This window comes from Lactuca serriola, chromosome 4, assembly GCF_051521515.1.
Source record: "Lactuca serriola cultivar US96UC23 chromosome 4, Lser_US96UC23_V15, whole genome shotgun sequence".
Taxonomy (NCBI): Eukaryota; Viridiplantae; Streptophyta; class Magnoliopsida; order Asterales; family Asteraceae; genus Lactuca; species Lactuca serriola.
In genome coordinates, this window is record NC_136411.1 from 160,312,918 (window position 1) to 160,331,832 (window position 18,915).

The window sequence follows — 18,915 nt, forward strand, 5'->3', positions numbered from 1 at the left end:
GTTATTAATCTATAATGGGAAATGTTTTTGCATTTAGGATTGGATTGATCCGGTTGTTGGAGCTGGGAGCTATTCAGACAACATTCAGACTGTGAGGTGAGTTTTTCCCACCGGACTTACGGGTCGAAGGTACCAAGGCCGACCATTAGATTGATATCATGGTTTTACCGTATGTTGTTATGCTATAATTAGATATGTATCCTGATATATAGGATGATGCTATGCTGTAGTGATCTGTTAGATCTGTATCCTAGTATATAGAATGTTGCTATGTTGTAGTGATATGTTAGATCTGTATGACTGCCTGTATATTGTAGCTATTGATTGTTATGGTATATGTTGATATGTGATGGAATACCGGGTTGAGGCGGTCTTGCTTTGTGCTGAAGGCCAAGATACCCAGGGCAATCCGGATAGACTAAAGACCTACGAGGCAGATCATTCAGGCCGAAGGCCCATAGAGCGGTCCAGATATGCTGAAGGCCCAGTGAGGCGGTCCAAACATGTTGAAGGGTCTGTATGCATGTTGTTGTTGGTTATTGTAACAGCTCAAATTTTTCAAACAAATTTTTCATTTTAAAAACATAATTGTTTCCATTTTAAACATGGCGTAAATAGATTAATTATTCTGTCAAATACAATTATTCAAAATCCCAAGATCATAAAGACAATCTTCAGTGTGTATCGATCATGCCGGCGCCTTCCCACGGTCCTCGCTAGTACCTGAAATACATGCACAACAACTGTAAGCATAAATGCTTAGTGAGTTCCCCAATATACACTTACGTACATACGCCTTTCCAGGCCCTGACCTTCCGGTCCTCATAACATAATCGCCTTCCGGCCCATAACATATTGCCTTCCGGCCCACATATCATACATAGCACACATAACAATTAACTTACCACATATAGCATACATATCACATAACCTATCCGACCTTCCGGTCACACAGTCAAACCCATTCCGGGTACAGTATAGTGAGAAGACTCACCTCGTAAATGCTGAAAGCTAGCAACTCTTGAAATCACTCGTGCACAATCCGACGAGCTACAACCTTCCTATAACATCACATATCTCATTAACACTTATAACTTCTAAGGGTGACTATCCCTAAGAAGTCAGACTTAGGTCAACTCTGGTCAACGGTCAACGGTCAGCTCGACCGGACTCGGCGAGTACCATGACGACTCGGCGAGTCTAGACGTCCTCCAACTTTCTGAGATTCCTTATCTACTCGTCGAGTACCCTCCTCGACCCGACGAGTTACCCTTGAAAGAATCGCGGGGCCACCCCGACTCCACTCGCCGAGTCTGAAGAACAACTCGGCGAGTCCCAGTAAATCTTCAAGCTACTCGCCGAGTCTGAAGAACAACTCGGCGAGTCCATGCCATGCAGACGAGCAACTGCTTCCTGAATTACGTGTGGTCCCGAGATATACAACCATGGGACTTTCTGGACTTCTAAGCATCTCATTACTGGGGGTATAAACGTTTGGGTAATAACATAATAACCCATCTAATCACTAAATGGGTTTCATAAACCCTAACTTCATAAACACAACAAACAACAGAAGGAAATCCGAAATATTACCTGGAATATGCCCTCTCTGTGTTTCCAAACCGCAGAACTCGAATCCTTTGCTGTTCCTTTAGCCAAACCTTTCTTCTCTTTGTCCCACAACCTCTTCAAGCCCTAATATCCTCCAATCTTGCTCTAGATGCCCACAACCGATTAGGGTTCCTCTCAATCGACTAAAAACGAACAATGACGGCACATAAGAGCATTTTATACGATCCAAAACCGAACGGTTAGGGTTTCTGCTGAACAGCGTCGACTCGCCGAGTCCATACCTGGACTCGTCGAGTCCAGTCGCGATCCCGCGACCAAGTCTGCGATCCTACTCGGCGAGTCTAGGCTCCAACTCGCCGAGTCCCCTCTTAAATCACCCAAAAACATAATTTAAACAATACCTGCGATTTCGGGCTGTTACAACTCTCCCCCACTTGGATTAGACTTCGCCCTCGAAGTCTCACTCCGCAAATAGTTCCGGATGCTGCTCCCGCATCTCGCGTTCCGGTTCCCAAGTCATTTCTGATCCCTTACGGTGTTGCCATTGAACCAACACCAAGGGTACCTCCTTGTTCCTCAGAACCTTGATCTTCCGATCCCTGATCGCCACTGGTCTCTCCGCGTAATTCAGGCTCGCATCCACCTGAATATCCTCCAATGGAACCACTGCCGACTCATCGGCTATGCACTTCCTCAGCTGCGACACATGAAAGGTGTCATGGATCTGACCCAACTCTGCTGGTAACTCCAACCGATAGGCTACCCGACCTATCCTTGCAATCACACGAAATGGCCCAATATACCGGGGCCCCAACTTGCCTCTCTTCCTGAACCGAATCACTCCTTTCCAAGGAGAGACCTTCAGGAGAACGAAGTCGCCGACCTGAAATTCAAGCTCGGATCGGCGCCTGTCTGCATAACTCTTCTGTCGGCTCTGGGCAGTCAATAACCTTTGTCTCACACGCTGAATCTGCTCTGTCGTCTGGAGCACGATTTCCGTGCTGCCCAACACTCTCTGTCCCACCTCTCCCCAGCAAATGGGGGTCCGACACCTCCTACCATACAACAGCTCGAAAGGTGGCATACCAATGCTCGAATGATGGCTGTTGTTGTAGGAGAACTCTGCCAATGATAAATACGCATCCCAACTACCCCCGAAGTCTAACACACACGCTCGGAGCATGTCCTCCAGCGTCTGAATCGTCCGCTCGCTCTGACCGTCTGTCTGGGGATGGTATGCGGTACTAAAATGCAATTTAGTACCCAGCTCCTCATGGAATTTCTTCCAGAACCTGGAAGTGAAGCGCACATCGCGGTCTGACACAATCGAGATCGGCACCCCGTGCCGAGACACCACCTCTTTCACGTATATCTCCGCCAACTTTTCCGCTGAAGAACTCTCACTGATGGCAAGGAAGTGTGCACTCTTCGTCAACCTATCCACAATCACCCAAATTGCGTCAACTCCCCTAGCAGTCCTTGGCAATTTGGTGATAAAATCCATAGTGATCTGTTCCCACTTCCACTCGGGAATCTCCAATGGCTGCAACTTGCCATGCGGTCTCTGGTGCTCGGCCTTAACCCTACGGCAGGTCAAGCACCTCTCAACGAACCATGCTACGTCCCTCTTCATACAGGGCCACCAATATTCCTTCCTTAAATCCAAATACATCTTTGTAGCACCGGGATGGATCGAGAATTTCGATTTATGTGCCTCTTCCATCAACGTAATACGCGTACCGCCCACGAACGGTACCCAAATCCGACCCCGAAACGTCATAAGGCCTCGACTATCCTTGACAAACTCTGAGATTAACCCCACAACCCGCTCTTTCCTCCGCATTTCTGGTCGCACAGCCTCTGCCTGGGCTCCACGAATAGTGTCCAATACTGGAGTCATCACGGTCAGTCTCAAACATACGTCTCGCAATGGAGTGCTCTCCGCCCTGCGGCTCAATGCATCGGCTACCACATTAGCCTTGCCTGGGTGGTACAGGATCTCACAATCATAATCCTTGACCACATCCAACCACCTCCTCTGACGCATATTTAGGTTGGGTTGATCCATCAAATACTTCAGACTCTTATGGTCCGTGTATATCGTACATCGAACCCCATACAAGTAGTGACGCCAAATTTTGAGAGCGAACACTACTGCCCCCAACTCTAAATCATGCGTGGGATATCTCGTCTCATGAGGCTTCAGCTGCCTCGACGCATAAGCTATCACATGACCCCTCTGCATCAACACTGCACCCAATCCCGAAATCGATGCGTCGCAATATACCACGAAATCTTCCATCCCTTCTGGGAGAGCTAATACCGGGGCTTCGCACAATCTCTGGCGAAGTGTCTCAAAGGAGGTCTGCTGCTCAGCCCCCCATGAGAATGCAACACCCTTCCGGGTCAATCTGGTGAGTGGCACTGCGATCTTGGAAAAATCCTTGATAAATCTCCGATAATACCCTGCCAACCCAAGGAAACTCCTGATCTCAGAGGGTGACTTCGGCACTTCCCAACTCATCACCGCCTCAACCTTGGCCGGATCGACCAATATCCCTTTCTGATTAACCACATGTCCTAGAAACTGGACCTCCCGCAACCAAAAGTCACATTTGGAGAACTTTGCATAAAGCTTCTCCGACCTCAATACCTCAAGGACCTCCCTCAAATGCTCCTCATGCTGCTCTCTAGATCTCGAATACACCAGAATGTCGTCGATAAATACAATCACTGACCGATCCAACATCGGCCTGCATACCCTGTTCATGAGATCCATGAACACAGCCGGGGCATTGGTGAGTCCAAAAGGCATCACCACAAACTCATAATGCCCATATCGCGTCCTAAACGCTGTCTTCTGGACGTCCTCTTCCCGTACCCTCACCTGATGGTATCCTGATCTCAGATCGATCTTGGAAAACCAAGATGCTCCCTGCAACTGATCGAATAAATCATCGATCCTAGGCAACGGGTAACGGTTCTTGACCGTTAGCTTGTTCAACTCCCGGTAATCAATGCACATCCGGTGTGAACCATCCTTCTTCTTGACGAACAGAATGGGTGCTCCCCATGGCGAGCTGCTCGGCCGAATGAATCCCTTTCCCAGCAACTCCTGGAGTTGCGAGGACAACTCTTGCATCTCTGGAGGTGCAAGGCGATAGGGCACTTTAGCAATAGGCGCGGCCCCCGGAACCAGATCGATACCAAACTCTACTTGCCTCACAGGAGGTACTCCCGGCAGTTCCTCGGGAAAAACATCTGAAAACTCACGCACCACAGGGACCTCCTTAACTGACTTCGGTCTCTCGGAAACCTCCCGCGTATCCGTCACATACGCCACAAAACCCTTACAGCCCTGCTGTAGACACTGCCTCGCCCTAGCGGCCGAACAAAAAGCTGTTCCTGAACGGGTACCCTCACCGTACACCGAAAGAACTCCCCCACTATGGTCTCGTATGGTCACCAACTGACGCTCGCAGTCGATGACAGCGCCGAATCGGCTCAACCAGTCCATGCCCACGATAACACAGACATCCCCCATCGCAATAGGAATCAGGTCAATCGGGAATTCAACCCCGAAAATCTCTAGTACACATCCCCGAAGAACCTCCGTAGCACGAATCACTTTCTCGTCAGCTATAGAAACTCGTAAAGGTCGACTCAACGACTCACGACTAACGCCGATCTGCTGACTAAAGGCTAAGGACACAAAGGACCTACTCGCACCCGAGTCAAATAACACTAAGGCAGGCACAGAGTTCACAAGGAAAGTACCTACGCGCATAATAACATAAGCATAATATATCGACATTAAAATAATTACACAAATTACAACATACCTGCCACAACATCGGGCGCAGCGCGGACCTCCTCCGCAGTCAGTTGAAAGGCTCTCCCACGAGCCCTCGGGGCCTCGACCTTCACCGGTCGAGTCTCAGTAGTCCTAGCAACAGGTGCAGATCCCTGACGAAGCTGCGGACACTCGGCCCTCCGATGGCCGGTCTGGTTGCAATGGAAGCAAACCATAAACCCCTTGGGGCACTCCCTAGCAATGTGCCCCTCCTTGCCGCACTTGTAGCAGGCACCGGCTCGACACGCCCCATCGTGACCCTTGCCGCACTTTACACAAGTGCGGTTCTTCGAACCTCCCGTCCTCGAATCGGCGGACTTGATCCGCTTGGCTGCCGGCTGAGACTGAGCCGGCCGCCGGTCTGCCTGCTGAGACTCGGCCTCCTCCCTGGCCTGAGTCTCCAACTCGATCTCACGCTTCCTGGCATTCGCCTGAAGCTCAGTAAAAGTATGGTAAGTGGAGTTTGACACAAACTCCCGGATCTCCCTCCTCAGAACACCCAAGTACCGGCTCATCCGAGCCTGCTCTGTGGCCACCAGCTCGGGGCAAAACATCGCCCTTTCATGGAACTTCCGCGTGATCGCCGCCACCGAATCAGTACCCTGCTTGAGGGTTAAGAACTCCTGAACCAATCGTTCCCGCTCCACCGGGGGAACGTACTCCTCCCTGAACATGGTAGTGAACCCCTCCCATGTCACTGCCGCAGTCTCTGCCAAAGTGAAGTTCGCCGTCACGAACTTCCACCAGTCCTTTGCTCCCAGACGGAGCTGGTTCAAAGCGAACCGTACCCTCAGGTGCTCCGGGCATGAACAAGTGTAGAAGCACCCCTCTATATCTGCGATCCACCTCATCGCAGCAATCGGATCCTGCGTCCCATCGAACTCTGGTGGCTTCGTGTTGCTGAACTCTCGGAACAGCAATGAATCACCCCCCTGTGGCCTGGCAGCGGCCACAGCTGCGGTAGCTGCAGCGGTTGCAGCCTCAGTCAATGCGGCGTACCGCTCGTCGAACGTCTCCATCAGGGTGGTCTTGATAGACCCAAACATCTCCGGGATCTCAGCCCGGATCGCCGCCGCCACTTCCTCGTGGATCATCTGACGAATATCCTCGTCACTCACACCGCTCGTACTTGCTCCGTGACGCGGTCTAACCATGATATCTCTGAAATACAACATAAAACTATCAGAGATTCTACCGAGTATAATCGTACTCGATACGCAACCCTACTCAGTCCCAGATATCCAGGGATTCTTACTTGGGCCTCCCACTGACCCGGTGTCCTCGGTAGTACGGGCCCAATACTACCGACCACACCACATCAATGTTCATCCCAAGTCCTCCTCCCCAAACTCCGGATAGTGAGTACTCTACTTCTGATACGCTCTATCTACCCGCATACTAGCAAAGCATCTCATATAGGCAATTTCCCTAGACTAAGGCATCACAAATCAGGCCACTCTAGTCCTATCATGAATACCTAGTCTTCTAGCATGCATAACAATTCATATCATATAATATTGTAAGGTATTTTGGGGATCTTTACCGTTCGGGCGCTGACTGATCGTACACACTGCTTCTTTCTTGCTTACCACAAAACCATTTACAAAAGTTTATGCCTTTATTTGAAAAGCTTCCTCAAATCCTCGGTTTGAGTTCAGTTACCCCCCTAAGGTGCACCCGAATCCCTCAAACCTGGCTCTGATACCAATTGTAACAGCTCAAATTTTTCAAACAAATTTTTCATTTTAAAAACATAATTGTTTCCATTTTAAACATGGCGTAAATAGATTAATTATTCTGTCAAATACAATTATTCAAAATCCCAAGATCATAAAGACAATCTTCAGTGTGTATCGATCATGCCGGCGCCTTCCCACGGTCCTCGCTAGTACCTGAAATACATGCACAACAACTGTAAGCATAAATGCTTAGTGAGTTCCCCAATATACACTTACGTACATACGCCTTTCCAGGCCCTGACCTTCCGGTCCTCATAACATAATCGCCTTCCGGCCCATAACATATTGCCTTCCGGCCCACATATCATACATAGCACACATAACAATTAACTTACCACATATAGCATACATATCACATAACCTATCCGACCTTCCGGTCACACAGTCAAACCCATTCCGGGTACAGTATAGTGAGAAGACTCACCTCGTAAATGCTGAAAGCTAGCAACTCTTGAAATCACTCGTGCACAATCCGACGAGCTACAACCTTCCTATAACATCACATATCTCATTAACACTTATAACTTCTAAGGGTGACTATCCCTAAGAAGTCAGACTTAGGTCAACTCTGGTCAACGGTCAACGGTCAGCTCGACCGGACTCGGCGAGTACCATGACGACTCGGCGAGTCTAGACGTCCTCCAACTTTCTGAGATTCCTTATCTACTCGTCGAGTACCCTCCTCGACCCGACGAGTTACCCTTGAAAGAATCGCGGGGCCACCCCGACTCCACTCGCCGAGTCTGAAGAACAACTCGGCGAGTCCCAGTAAATCTTCAAGCTACTCGCCGAGTCTGAAGAACAACTCGGCGAGTCCATGCCATGCAGACGAGCAACTGCTTCCTGAATTACGTGTGGTCCCGAGATATACAACCATGGGACTTTCTGGACTTCTAAGCATCTCATTACTGGGGGTATAAACGTTTGGGTAATAACATAATAACCCATCTAATCACTAAATGGGTTTCATAAACCCTAACTTCATAAACACAACAAACAACAGAAGGAAATCCGAAATATTACCTGGAATATGCCCTCTCTGTGTTTCCAAACCGCAGAACTCGAATCCTTTGCTGTTCCTTTAGCCAAACCTTTCTTCTCTTTGTCCCACAACCTCTTCAAGCCCTAATATCCTCCAATCTTGCTCTAGATGCCCACAACCGATTAGGGTTCCTCTCAATCGACTAAAAACGAACAATGACGGCACATAAGAGCATTTTATACGATCCAAAACCGAACGGTTAGGGTTTCTGCTGAACAGCGTCGACTCGCCGAGTCCATACCTGGACTCGTCGAGTCCAGTCGCGATCCCGTGACCAAGTCTGCGATCCTACTCGGCGAGTCTAGGCTCCAACTCGCCGAGTCCCCTCTTAAATCACCCAAAAACATAATTTAAACAATACCTGCGATTTCGGGCTGTTACAGTTATGCTTATGTGGTGGATTTTGGGGGAACTTAATAAGTGTTGGCTTACAGTTTTAGTTTTGTTTCAGGTACTTTTGAGGACTGTGGCAAGGCGAATATGTGACCGTACACATACTTGGTTTATGTTGATTGGATCTTGGGAGACTCTAATTTTTGATAATATTTTGAAAACAATTGTTATGTAAACAGTTTTTTTAGAAAATGGGTTGTTTTGAAAAGTTTAAATTTGTTGTGATTTTTGAGACGTCACACAAAAAACTTGGAGCTTGAAGACTTGAAGAAGTCTAGAGCAAGGAAAGCAGGTTGATACTTATGAAGATCTAGCACTCTAGCATCCAAAACACTTCCTTCACCTTCTTATTTCACACAACAACACACCAAACTCAAGAGATGCTCAAATGGGATTAGGGTTAAGGCAATGGACGTTTGCGGGAGATGGAGGTTGTCAAATTAGGCAACAATAGAAGTTAGTGTTTTTAAATAGGGCCTAAAGACCGAAAATTAGAGTTTTCTCCATTCAACAAGGCCGCACGAATTTTATGTGTCACACCGTGAACTTCATTAGATGGTCGTGCGGTGACCAATCCTATTGTCACGTCGTGAGTCCATCCAATCCACAAATTAAACAACAAAAAAAGTTACATACCAGGAATCGAGAAGCAGATGTTAGATTCGTAGATGACCATATGTACGAATCCTGCAGATGGCGTCCTACCGTCATGCAATATCGTAACTATTTTTTTAACATTTTACTATTTTTTTAATTATTTTTTAACAAATAATTTATAAGACTAACATAGTTCATCATTTTCAAATAAATAACTCTTATTTATTTCGTCATAATACTACTACTACTCATGCCGTTTGGGTCGAGTCACCTTTTTGGACCATGTACACCCAATATCGAAGTCAAGAAAGTGCCCACCGGCCACCTCTCGTTTTCACACAAACATTTCAAACTCTTTCGATCTCTTCTTATTTTACATAAAAGGAAAAATAATAAAATAAAACAAAAAATAAGAATAATAAGTCGGTTATTTCTTCTTTGTTCTTCCAAACAGATGGCTTCTCTGCCAACTTTATCAAACAGACGTTCTTGGTTTTAGGATTTATCCAACTTCAAATTCCTCTCCTTGATTTCTCCGGTTTAACCTTCGAATGCTTTCCAGATTTCTCTAGCACCCGGGGTTCTCTTCTCACAGGTTCGTAATCAAATCGTGTTCTATTTCTTGTTTTTGTGATCGCTTATCGGAATAATATCGTCTCTCGGAGTTTGGGTTTTTAGGGTTTTTGTTTTGTTAAATATTATCATGATCAGGTTCTAATTCTACCCTCGGTTTTTAATGTTTTGATGAATTTGAGTTTATTTGCTTTGATCGTCATCGTTATTTCCACATTTTTCTTCTGCTTAATTCCCGAGTGATAGTTCCCAAAAGAATAGTCTTCCTTTTAAGCCATGGCTATACGACTTCTGTCGGAATCCGTTTCTTGTAGGAAATGTCTGTTGATTTCTTTGTTTACAATTTTAGTTTAAAGAAGTTGTACAAATTTGAGATTAACTGTCTTCAAAGAAAACGATTGAAGAATTCCATACGCGTTTTCTATTTAGAGAAACTGTTTTTCATACAACTTTTTTGGTTCTTCAGCCGATATCAAGCTCTTAATCTCATGGCGACAGCAACAATGGCAACAGCAGCGGGTGCAGCTGCTCTGTTATATTATACTTTAAACAAAAAACTACAATCAGGCACAACACCCGATGATGAAGAAGAAAGTGATAGCCTTGTACAGAGTCATGGTTCTTCAGGAGTTGAACGAGTATCCAGTAGACTAATCCAGGCTCCTGCAACATGGCTGGAAACCATTTCAACTTTATCAGAAACTCTTCGATTTACATATTCAGAAACTTTAGGTAAATGGCCAATTGGAGATTTAGCTTTCGGCATCACCTATTTGTTGAAAAGACAGGTTAGCATGTAAACATGATGCCAATTTCACGCCATGATTTGACTCTTCATTTGCTTGATGGAAATATGGAATTTGACAACTTTGATCTACAGGGGAATTTGCATGTCAGTAGTGTATATGGAGGTGAAGAAAGCCTGCAACTTACAGGGCCTGAAATAGTTTCTGAGCTTAAATATCTCTTGGACTTGTTGACTCTTTGCTGGCATTTCTCCAAAAAAACATTTCCCATGTTTCTAGAGGAGACAGGCTTTTCACCTGAAGATGTTCTTATTCAGGAACCCAAAGCTGGAGTAAGTAAATGATGTTGTGTATTAAGTAAAAAAGAAAACATAGCTTACTAGATTAAGGACTGTTTCTTTGACTAAATGACCATTTTACCCTCAAAAGAAAACAAGACTGTAATATGACATTTTGGTTGATTTATTTCAGATTTTGAAGCCGGCTTTTACAATATTAATAAACCATAAGACAAAAACATTCCTTCTATTGATTCGTGGGACCCACAGCATCAAGGACACTCTAACAGCTGCAACAGGGGCAGTTGTGCCATTTCATCATACAATTGTGCATGAAGGAGGAGTTACTAATTTGGTATTAGGTTATGCTCATTGTGGAATGGTTGCAGCTGCTCGATGGATTGCAAAGCTTGCAACTCCTCTTCTTCTTAAAGCATTCCAAGATTACCCTGATTATAAGCTTCAGGCATTACTTTTTACTTCTTATCTTTCCTTTTCTTATATTCCAACATTTAATAGTAATATATATTTAAAAAAAGATTTTCTATTAAATTCAGATCGTTGGACATTCTTTGGGTGGTGGAACTGCTGCACTTTTAACTTATGTCTTAAGGGAACAGAAAGAACTCTCTGCAACTACCTGTGTCACATTTGCTCCAGGTAAACCTATCAAGTTATAGCATTGTACTTTAATTAATTTATTTTTTTTAAAAATTGAAGACATTTTACTTTTGAAAAAATCTAGATTTCTATAATTGAACATTGTTGATATGATAATTATTAGGTGCTTGTATGACATGGGAGTTGGCAGATTCAGGGAATGAATTCATTACATCTGTCATAAACGGAGCTGATCTTGTCCCCACATTCTCAGCTGCTTCAGTGGACGATTTACGTGCAGAGGCAAGTACTAAAATTGTAAATACAATATTCTTCAGGGGGTGAAATGAAACATTTTTTTGTTCTTCTTCACAGGTTACAGCATCAGCATGGCTGAATGATTTAAGAACTCAAATCGAACATACAAGAATTCTTAGAACATTTTACCGGTCAGCATCCGCTTTAGGCTCCCGCCTTCCATCCATGGCAACCGCCAGAGCAAAAGTCGCTGGAGCCGGCGAAATCCTCCGGCCAGTTTCCAGTGGCACACAGGTAAATACCACGTCCTTTTTGTCCTTTTTTCTAAAAGGGACAACTCAATAAAATTTGGCCTCATAATCGATTTAGTCCTTATATGTTTTTTTTTTATATTCAATTACGTCTCAAAAATCGGCAATTGTATTCGTTTTGACCCTTTTACTCGGTTAACAAGTCATCTCACTTTCAAAAATTACATTTTTGGCCCAGATTTTCAAATTTATTACAAATTTGGTCAAAAAGTTTCACTTTTGGACCAGATTTCAAAATTTTGTTATGAATTCATCTTAAATTTAGTTTTTTGCATCTTTTTTTTTTCAAAAAAAAAAATTGAATATGTTTTGTTTGTTGTATAAATTCATATTTATACAAAAAAAAAATTCACATAAAAAACCTTCTTTTTTCTATATAATTTTTTAAAAAACAATTTTGTATGCAAAATACCTATATAAAAACCTTTTTTTTAAAACAATTTTTTGATTCAATTGCCCATGAGTATAAATATGATTTTATACAACAAACAAAACATATTAGAATTTTTTTTTGAAAAAAAAAAGATGTAAAAAACTAAATTTAGGATGAAATCGTAACAAAACTTTGAAATCTGGGGCAAATGTGTAAATTTTGGACCAAATTTGTAATAAAATTTAAAATGTTGGCCAAAAGTGTAAATTTTGAAAGTGAGATGACCTGTTGACTGAGTAAAAGTGTTAAAATGAATAGATTTTTGAGACTTAATTGAATTAAAAAACAAAAACATATAAGGACTAAATTGATCAAGAGGCCAAAACATAAGGACTTTTATGGACACAATTGTAATTTGTAGGTGGTGATGAGGCGAGCACAAAGCATGGCTCAGGCGGCATCCGCATGGTCCCGCCCGACTCTCGACATCTCATCATGGTCCTGCATGGGCCCCCGCCGGAGACCGGCGGCAGCCGCCAACATGATGTTGCCGGAGCAGCCGTCTTCCACCACCGAAACGACAGCTCGAGCGCTCGAACTCCCAGTGTCTTCATCGGACGAAACAAACGTATCGGGCTCACGTTCTGCTGACGTGGCGGGCACCCATGAAGACCGAATGACCGAGTTTGAACTATGGGAACAGCTTGAACATGAGCTGTATGAGCAGAGTGAAGGGGAGGAGGCTGACGTGGCAAAGGAGATGAGAGAGGAGGAAGAGGCGGCAAAGGTGTCGCCGGAGAACAGTGCACCGGATACGAAGGAGGCGCATAGGTTTTTTCCGGCGGGGAAGATCATGCATATAGTGACGGCTCCAGAGGTTGTGGAGGAGAGAGAAAATATTGCCACGTCATCAAGTGAAACAGATGATGATAAGGTTGATGATGAGGTGGTGGAAGATAAAGTGGGGATATATTTGGCGCCAAGGTCGTTGTATAGTAAAATTAGATTGTCACATAGTATGATAACTGATCATTTTATGCCGGTTTATAGACGACAGATGGAGAAGTTATTACGAGAGCTTGAGAAAGAAGATAAGGTGTCGTTGAAAAGTCATAATAGTAGCTCTGAAGAAATTGAACTAGTGTTATAGTAACTGAGTCTTGTACATAGAGCTTGAAGGGCAGAAGCGTAAATAGTTCATATTTGAAGATTCTGACCTCTGACTGACACGTGTCATGTTTGTTGTGTTTAGTTTATAATGAAACCAAAGTTTTGATATCTTATGTAGTCACAAAGTGAGTTCTAACAGAGTCCTGATATGATGCCTGAGTTGCTTTCTTCTCATGATGCAAAAAATGATAGTATCCCCCATGTGATATCCTTCATAGAAAAACCAAATATTTCAAATTAAATGAAAAGCTTATTTTCAGAAGTAAATAAAGTGGTTCCCCAACTTATCTCAAAGGGAAATCTGACATGAGCAATAGTCGAAGATGTTGGATGAATTGGCAATATGATTGTGTTTGTTCTCTTTAAAGATTTGTTCGAGACATGATCAAAGTTTTTGAGTGTTGGTGTCATGTTTGATGATGATCGTTTGTGGCAAGAGCATTATATGCACATACATGGGTATGAAGAGTTCCGCTATAATGCATATTGGTTATCTGAGAATGCCGAAATTCTTTAGTTTACAGGTGAAAATAGGGCTGAAAGGAATTTTATAATCACCTGTTGTACCATTGGCCATGAGTAAAACAAAAGAAACGAGTGAGAAACTATTGGTGGGAAGAGGCGGTTGTTGGTGATTTTAGTGTTATGAAATTTATTACAAGTTAGTACAAGGGAATTTATAAATTACCAGTGGAGTTCAATTCTTTTTCACGGATAATGAGAATGACAAATTTATTACTAGTATAATGGCATTCATTGCAAGTTAGTAATAAGAGACGAGGTCCATAGATTATAAATCTTTTATCTCAGAAAAAACAAACAACATTCATGACATTTTAGTACAATGAAATTTATAGATTACAAATGGAGTTCAATTCTTGATTTTATTACAAGTTAGGATGTGTGGACTATATGTTTGTATAAAACGGATTTGATCTCGGTTCGACCAAATGACAAGGGTCGGTGGGGGCCTCCATCCCGGGTGCAGGGCAACGCCCGGACCCGATAATTTATTTGTTAAGAAAAAGGTTATTGAAATCTTATTTTTGGAATACATTCTTCATATTTATCCTTAAAACCAACATCTTTTATTTATGAGATAAAATCAGTATCTAATACTTCCCTAATACTTATCTTTGGTCATCAAAAGAATTTCAATTTTATACAAACCCAAATTTGTGGCATCATATTAGTGTCTTGATTCGAGACTATTCCTTGAAAGATTATCATCATAATTTGAATTTCATGTAACATAGGCATAAGTTCGAAACATCTGACTCGAAAAGTGTTCACACAATTCTTCAAAAAGATCAAAGTTTTTACTGGTTTCAAAAATCTTATCCTCCTCCCTACCCTAATAGTGGTGTGTAATAAAGGCTTACAAGGTAGAGGTTGTTTAGGATTAGGAGGTTGTGCAATAAAGACTTATAGCCACCTTAGTATGATAAAGAAATATTGTAGACATTTTTATTGGTTTTGTGCACATCAAACAGGAGATTAAGTGTTGACATAAAAAAAGTTTCAATAAAACATCAATGCATTGAATTCTATAAAATTCAATGGATTATCACATCATTATTTTATTTCATATAATTTTATTATTATTTTTATTTCATATAATGCATTGGAATCTACAAAAATTTATTGAAACATGTATTTCTTAATAAAACTAGTTATTTTTTAATCATTTTATATTACAAACCTTTTATAATAGAAGAGTTATATATATATATATATATATATATATATATATATATATATATATATATATATATATATATATATATATATTCAGGTTAATTTAAGACCATTCTAATTTTGTGAGATCGTGAGACCAAATCTAAAAATAATTTTAAAATGCAAAATAAATGGAAAAATCCAAAAATTCTTTTTTTAAATATTATTTTCGGAACTTGAATTAACTAAAAAATAAAAAATAAAAAAAAATCCCGTTTTCTTTTGAAAAATACGTGAAATATTCTAATAAAATATTACACTGACATATTCTAAAAAATAATTTTAAAATGCGAAATAAATGGAAAAATCTAAAAATTCTTTTTTTAAATATTATTTTCGGAACTTAAATTAACTAAAAAAAAATAAAAAAAAAATAAAAAAAATTCCATTTTTTTTGAAAAATACGTGAAATATTCTAATAGAATATTACACTGTACATATTCTAAAAAATAATTTTAAAATGCAAAATAAATGGAAAAATCCAAAATTTCTTTTTTTAAATATTATTTTCGGAACTTGAATTAACTAAAAAAAATAAAAAAATGTGTATTACGGTCTCACAAAATTAGGCCATCTCACATGAACCTAACCCTATATAAATATATATATATATATATATATATATATATATATATATATATATATATATATATATATATATATATATATATATATATATATATACACACACACTTGTAGTCCAAAATTATCTGGCGAAAATAGTATTTACTATTTATTAAAAGAGAAGAGATTTCAACATGGGCGGAGACACCATCGGGGCTTGTTTTCCCCCCTCCAAGCACATATCTTTTAAAAGCTATTAATGAGCTGTATAAGAGGATAAGACTGCTCTAATTTCTTTTAGTTGTGGTCATTGTTAACTTCTAAAAAATTAACAACTTCAAATTTTTATCTTTTTTGTTGTTGCAAGAGTGCTAAGATTTTTATCAATAACAAACAACAAAGTAATTTTAATTTTATTTAACTTATAATTAATATTATTTTTATTATTAGTAATTTGGTTTTGTATAATTAAATGATAAATCAAGAGCAATCAAAGAGTAATCCGTTTTTTCCACACCAAAAGAAAATTTTCTTTATCCATATCGCATCTCGTTAGTAATAACAGACAAGATTTTATACGTCCAGAACCGGAAAAAATAATAATGTTGAAAAAGCAATTAAAGTGATTATGTGAACTTAAAAAAAATGATATATCAAATTTAAAAGGTAAATTTTGGTTTTTTGATTCGTGATTGCGGAATGTTTTCGAGCTTATTACGTTGCCCCCTTATTCTAAAGTTCTGGGCTCCGTCCATATAACTTGTATATAGTGAAATCTATCAAATAGAAAAAAATCATAAAAAATTAATTATGAATTCAGCCCCTTGTCTTTTTAATTTTCAAAACTTAATCCCTGCTTCCTATTTTGTTTTGTTTCTAATCCACTTACATTATTAAAATATATTTGTTTCTCTAATGTTACATATAATTGGTACTATATAGCCGACCACTTGGTACAAGCACAATGGTTGATGTAAAAAGGACAAAAGAGTCCCGATGATTTGGCAGGGGATCATGATTACCAAAAGCTACTTTCGAATCCTACTTTCCCCACAAAACTAAAAGCATCTTCAATACAGACCTCATCCAAACCGAATCATCAAACATCACAGCTCACATCTCACAACCACACTGCTTACTTTTTCTTGATTTTGGGCCACCTTTTTTTAACAATATCTATGGCCGAATTCATGTCCTTCCTTCCAACCAAAATCACCATAATCAGATTCTTGAAATAGCACACAAAAAGCTTTTCCTTTTCATTTCAGAATCAACTTTGGTCAAGATAAAAGATACCCAAATGGCCACCTATCAGAATTATTCCATAAAGATTACATTTTTCTTCATTATAATATGAATCTTGATCATAATTGCTTAGAAGCTGTTTGATATGTCTCTTAGTTGATGTCGTAAAAGGTTGGGTTTGATTCTGTCAGATTCAGACTGTTTGATATCACATCAGATCTAACTCAATCAACAAATATCGAACAACCCTTGATTTATAAAGAGATGAGTATTATTACAAAAACCAAATTACATGGTGATTATTGGTGAAACCCCACTGCAATTTTATAACAAAAGAAGAAGAAACCTAAAAACATGCTTAAATCATGTGGAATAGCTAAACAAGAGACGTTTTAAACAAAAATTACAACATGGGTATGATATTTGGTAGCTTGAATTGCCAATTATGAAAATGATATTTCATTCCTAAAAGAGATGTTAAAAGATGTTGAACTTGATTTGATTAGCATTTTAGCCAGACCTCACTCTTTTTTTCCCATCAGATCTTGTTGTCCCACCTGACTCAGCTTCAGATGATGCATCCATTGATTTGCTAAAAGAGTTTGAAAGATCACCATAAAGATCAACCACTCTTTTAACATTGTTGTTGAGTTCTCTGATTAGACCCACGTTTCTTGTCAAATTAACAGGTAGTTTAGATTCTTGATTCTGATTGATTTCATTGATCAGCAGTCTGTTTTGATCCAAAATGTTTTGGACTTGAACAAAGCTCTTTTGAAATGTTTGTAGTACTTTCCCATCAACTCCTAATTGTGATCCGTTTCCAATTCCTGAAAATATATCACCTTCCATTGTTTTTTTTTTCTTTTTCTTCTCCCTTGTGTTGAATCAGAAACACCCAGAATTAAACACCTGAAGTTTATGAGTAGTGAAAGATTGTAAAGTTAATAGAGAAATCATCACAAATAGTCAATAATGGATTATCTTTTATGGGTCCTAGCAATCTTTCAATTCCGTTTTTGGTTTAGAATTTGGATTGAGATGTAATCTACCTATTTATGATTCAACAAGTCTTTTTATGGGTAAATGATGTTTTACAGAATTTTCTAAGTAGAATATACAATGCCCCAAAATTGGTAAACAGGCGTATAATATTGATATTTCAAGAAAGAAATCTATTGAAAAAAAAGATCATGGCATCTTTCAATAGTGTAAAGAGGAAAAAGGGTTCTTGCTTTAAGTATTTACGAACCCCAATTAAACACAACAATGTCATGAACTGCTTTATGAGAAAGATGGCATTTTATCGAACACCCAGAAGGCAAGATTACAAGAAAACCAAATCCATGAAGAAAAGGTCGAACAAAAAACAGAAAGAAGCATTGAAATTCACGGAATCGCATACATCAATTAGAAAATAAAGCAAAAAGGAAGGAGGAAGGAGGAAGGAGGAAATCATTCACCTGCAACATAAAGAACATTATTTGCGGAAACGTCAAAAAAGGGTATCGAAATCAGGTATTCCCCAAAGGCTGAGATTAAGCAGAGACCCTGAAATCATCAGCAAGAAAGAAGAGAGAGATATACAATTGGAGTCTTCTGTATACGAGATTTGACAGTACACACGACGTGTATTTTGGCTCTCTCTCTCTCTCTTTCTCTTTTCTGTTTCTGTTTCTCTCTCTTCCCTCGTTTACTTCACCTGCGGGATTCTCCGCTGTTTCTGAATTCTGATTGCGTTTTCTTTTGCTTTTCTGGACGAAAGAAGACGACTTTTGGCACTCATGAGATGTAAATGTAATGTACCGATGTCTATTGGACCGGGTGGGTTTGAATGTTTTCTGGACCGGATCTAATCCGACCT

The 18,915-nt window shown here is 40.5% G+C and overlaps 2 protein-coding genes across 2 annotated transcripts; one reads left to right on the forward strand and one right to left on the reverse strand.

Annotated features, from left to right (window-relative positions):
- The first annotated feature begins 9,600 nt into the window (after positions 1-9,600).
- LOC145102850 (Alpha/Beta hydrolase fold-containing protein) lies at positions 9,601-13,673 on the forward strand. The gene is made up of 8 exons (XM_079040335.1): positions 9,601-9,791; positions 10,236-10,557; positions 10,650-10,847; positions 10,987-11,259; positions 11,351-11,453; positions 11,578-11,696; positions 11,769-11,945; positions 12,757-13,673. The coding sequence occupies exons 2-8, from the start codon at positions 10,258-10,260 to the stop codon at positions 13,483-13,485; spliced, it is 1,899 nt and encodes a 632-aa protein (XP_078896461.1). The 5' UTR covers positions 9,601-9,791; positions 10,236-10,257; the 3' UTR covers positions 13,486-13,673.
- A 3,614-nt stretch (positions 13,674-17,287) lies between these two features.
- Positions 17,288-18,653, reverse strand: LOC145102851 (protein ELF4-LIKE 4-like). Its single transcript, XM_079040336.1, has 2 exons — positions 18,515-18,653; positions 17,288-17,963 (listed from the first exon to the last, which is right to left on the reverse strand). The coding sequence occupies exon 2, from the start codon at positions 17,901-17,903 to the stop codon at positions 17,562-17,564; it is 342 nt and encodes a 113-aa protein (XP_078896462.1). The 5' UTR covers positions 17,904-17,963; positions 18,515-18,653; the 3' UTR covers positions 17,288-17,561.
- Between the last annotated feature and the right edge of the window lie 262 nt (positions 18,654-18,915).

What these genes read in the sequence shown, in the direction of transcription:
- LOC145102850 (XM_079040335.1), top strand. Translation starts at nt 10,258, where the DNA reads ATGGCGACAGCAACAATGGCAACAGCAGCGGGTGCAGCTGCTCTGTTA. An exon ending in TTCAGGAACCCAAAGCTGGA is followed by an intron (nt 10,848 to 10,986) that starts GTAAGTAAATGA and finishes GATTTATTTCAG; the next exon opens with ATTTTGAAGCCGGCTTTTAC. An exon ending in TGGACGATTTACGTGCAGAG is followed by an intron (nt 11,697 to 11,768) that starts GCAAGTACTAAA and finishes TCTTCTTCACAG; the next exon opens with GTTACAGCATCAGCATGGCT.
- LOC145102851 (XM_079040336.1), bottom strand. Translation starts at nt 17,903, where the DNA reads ATGGAAGGTGATATATTTTCAGGAATTGGAAACGGATCACAATTAGGA.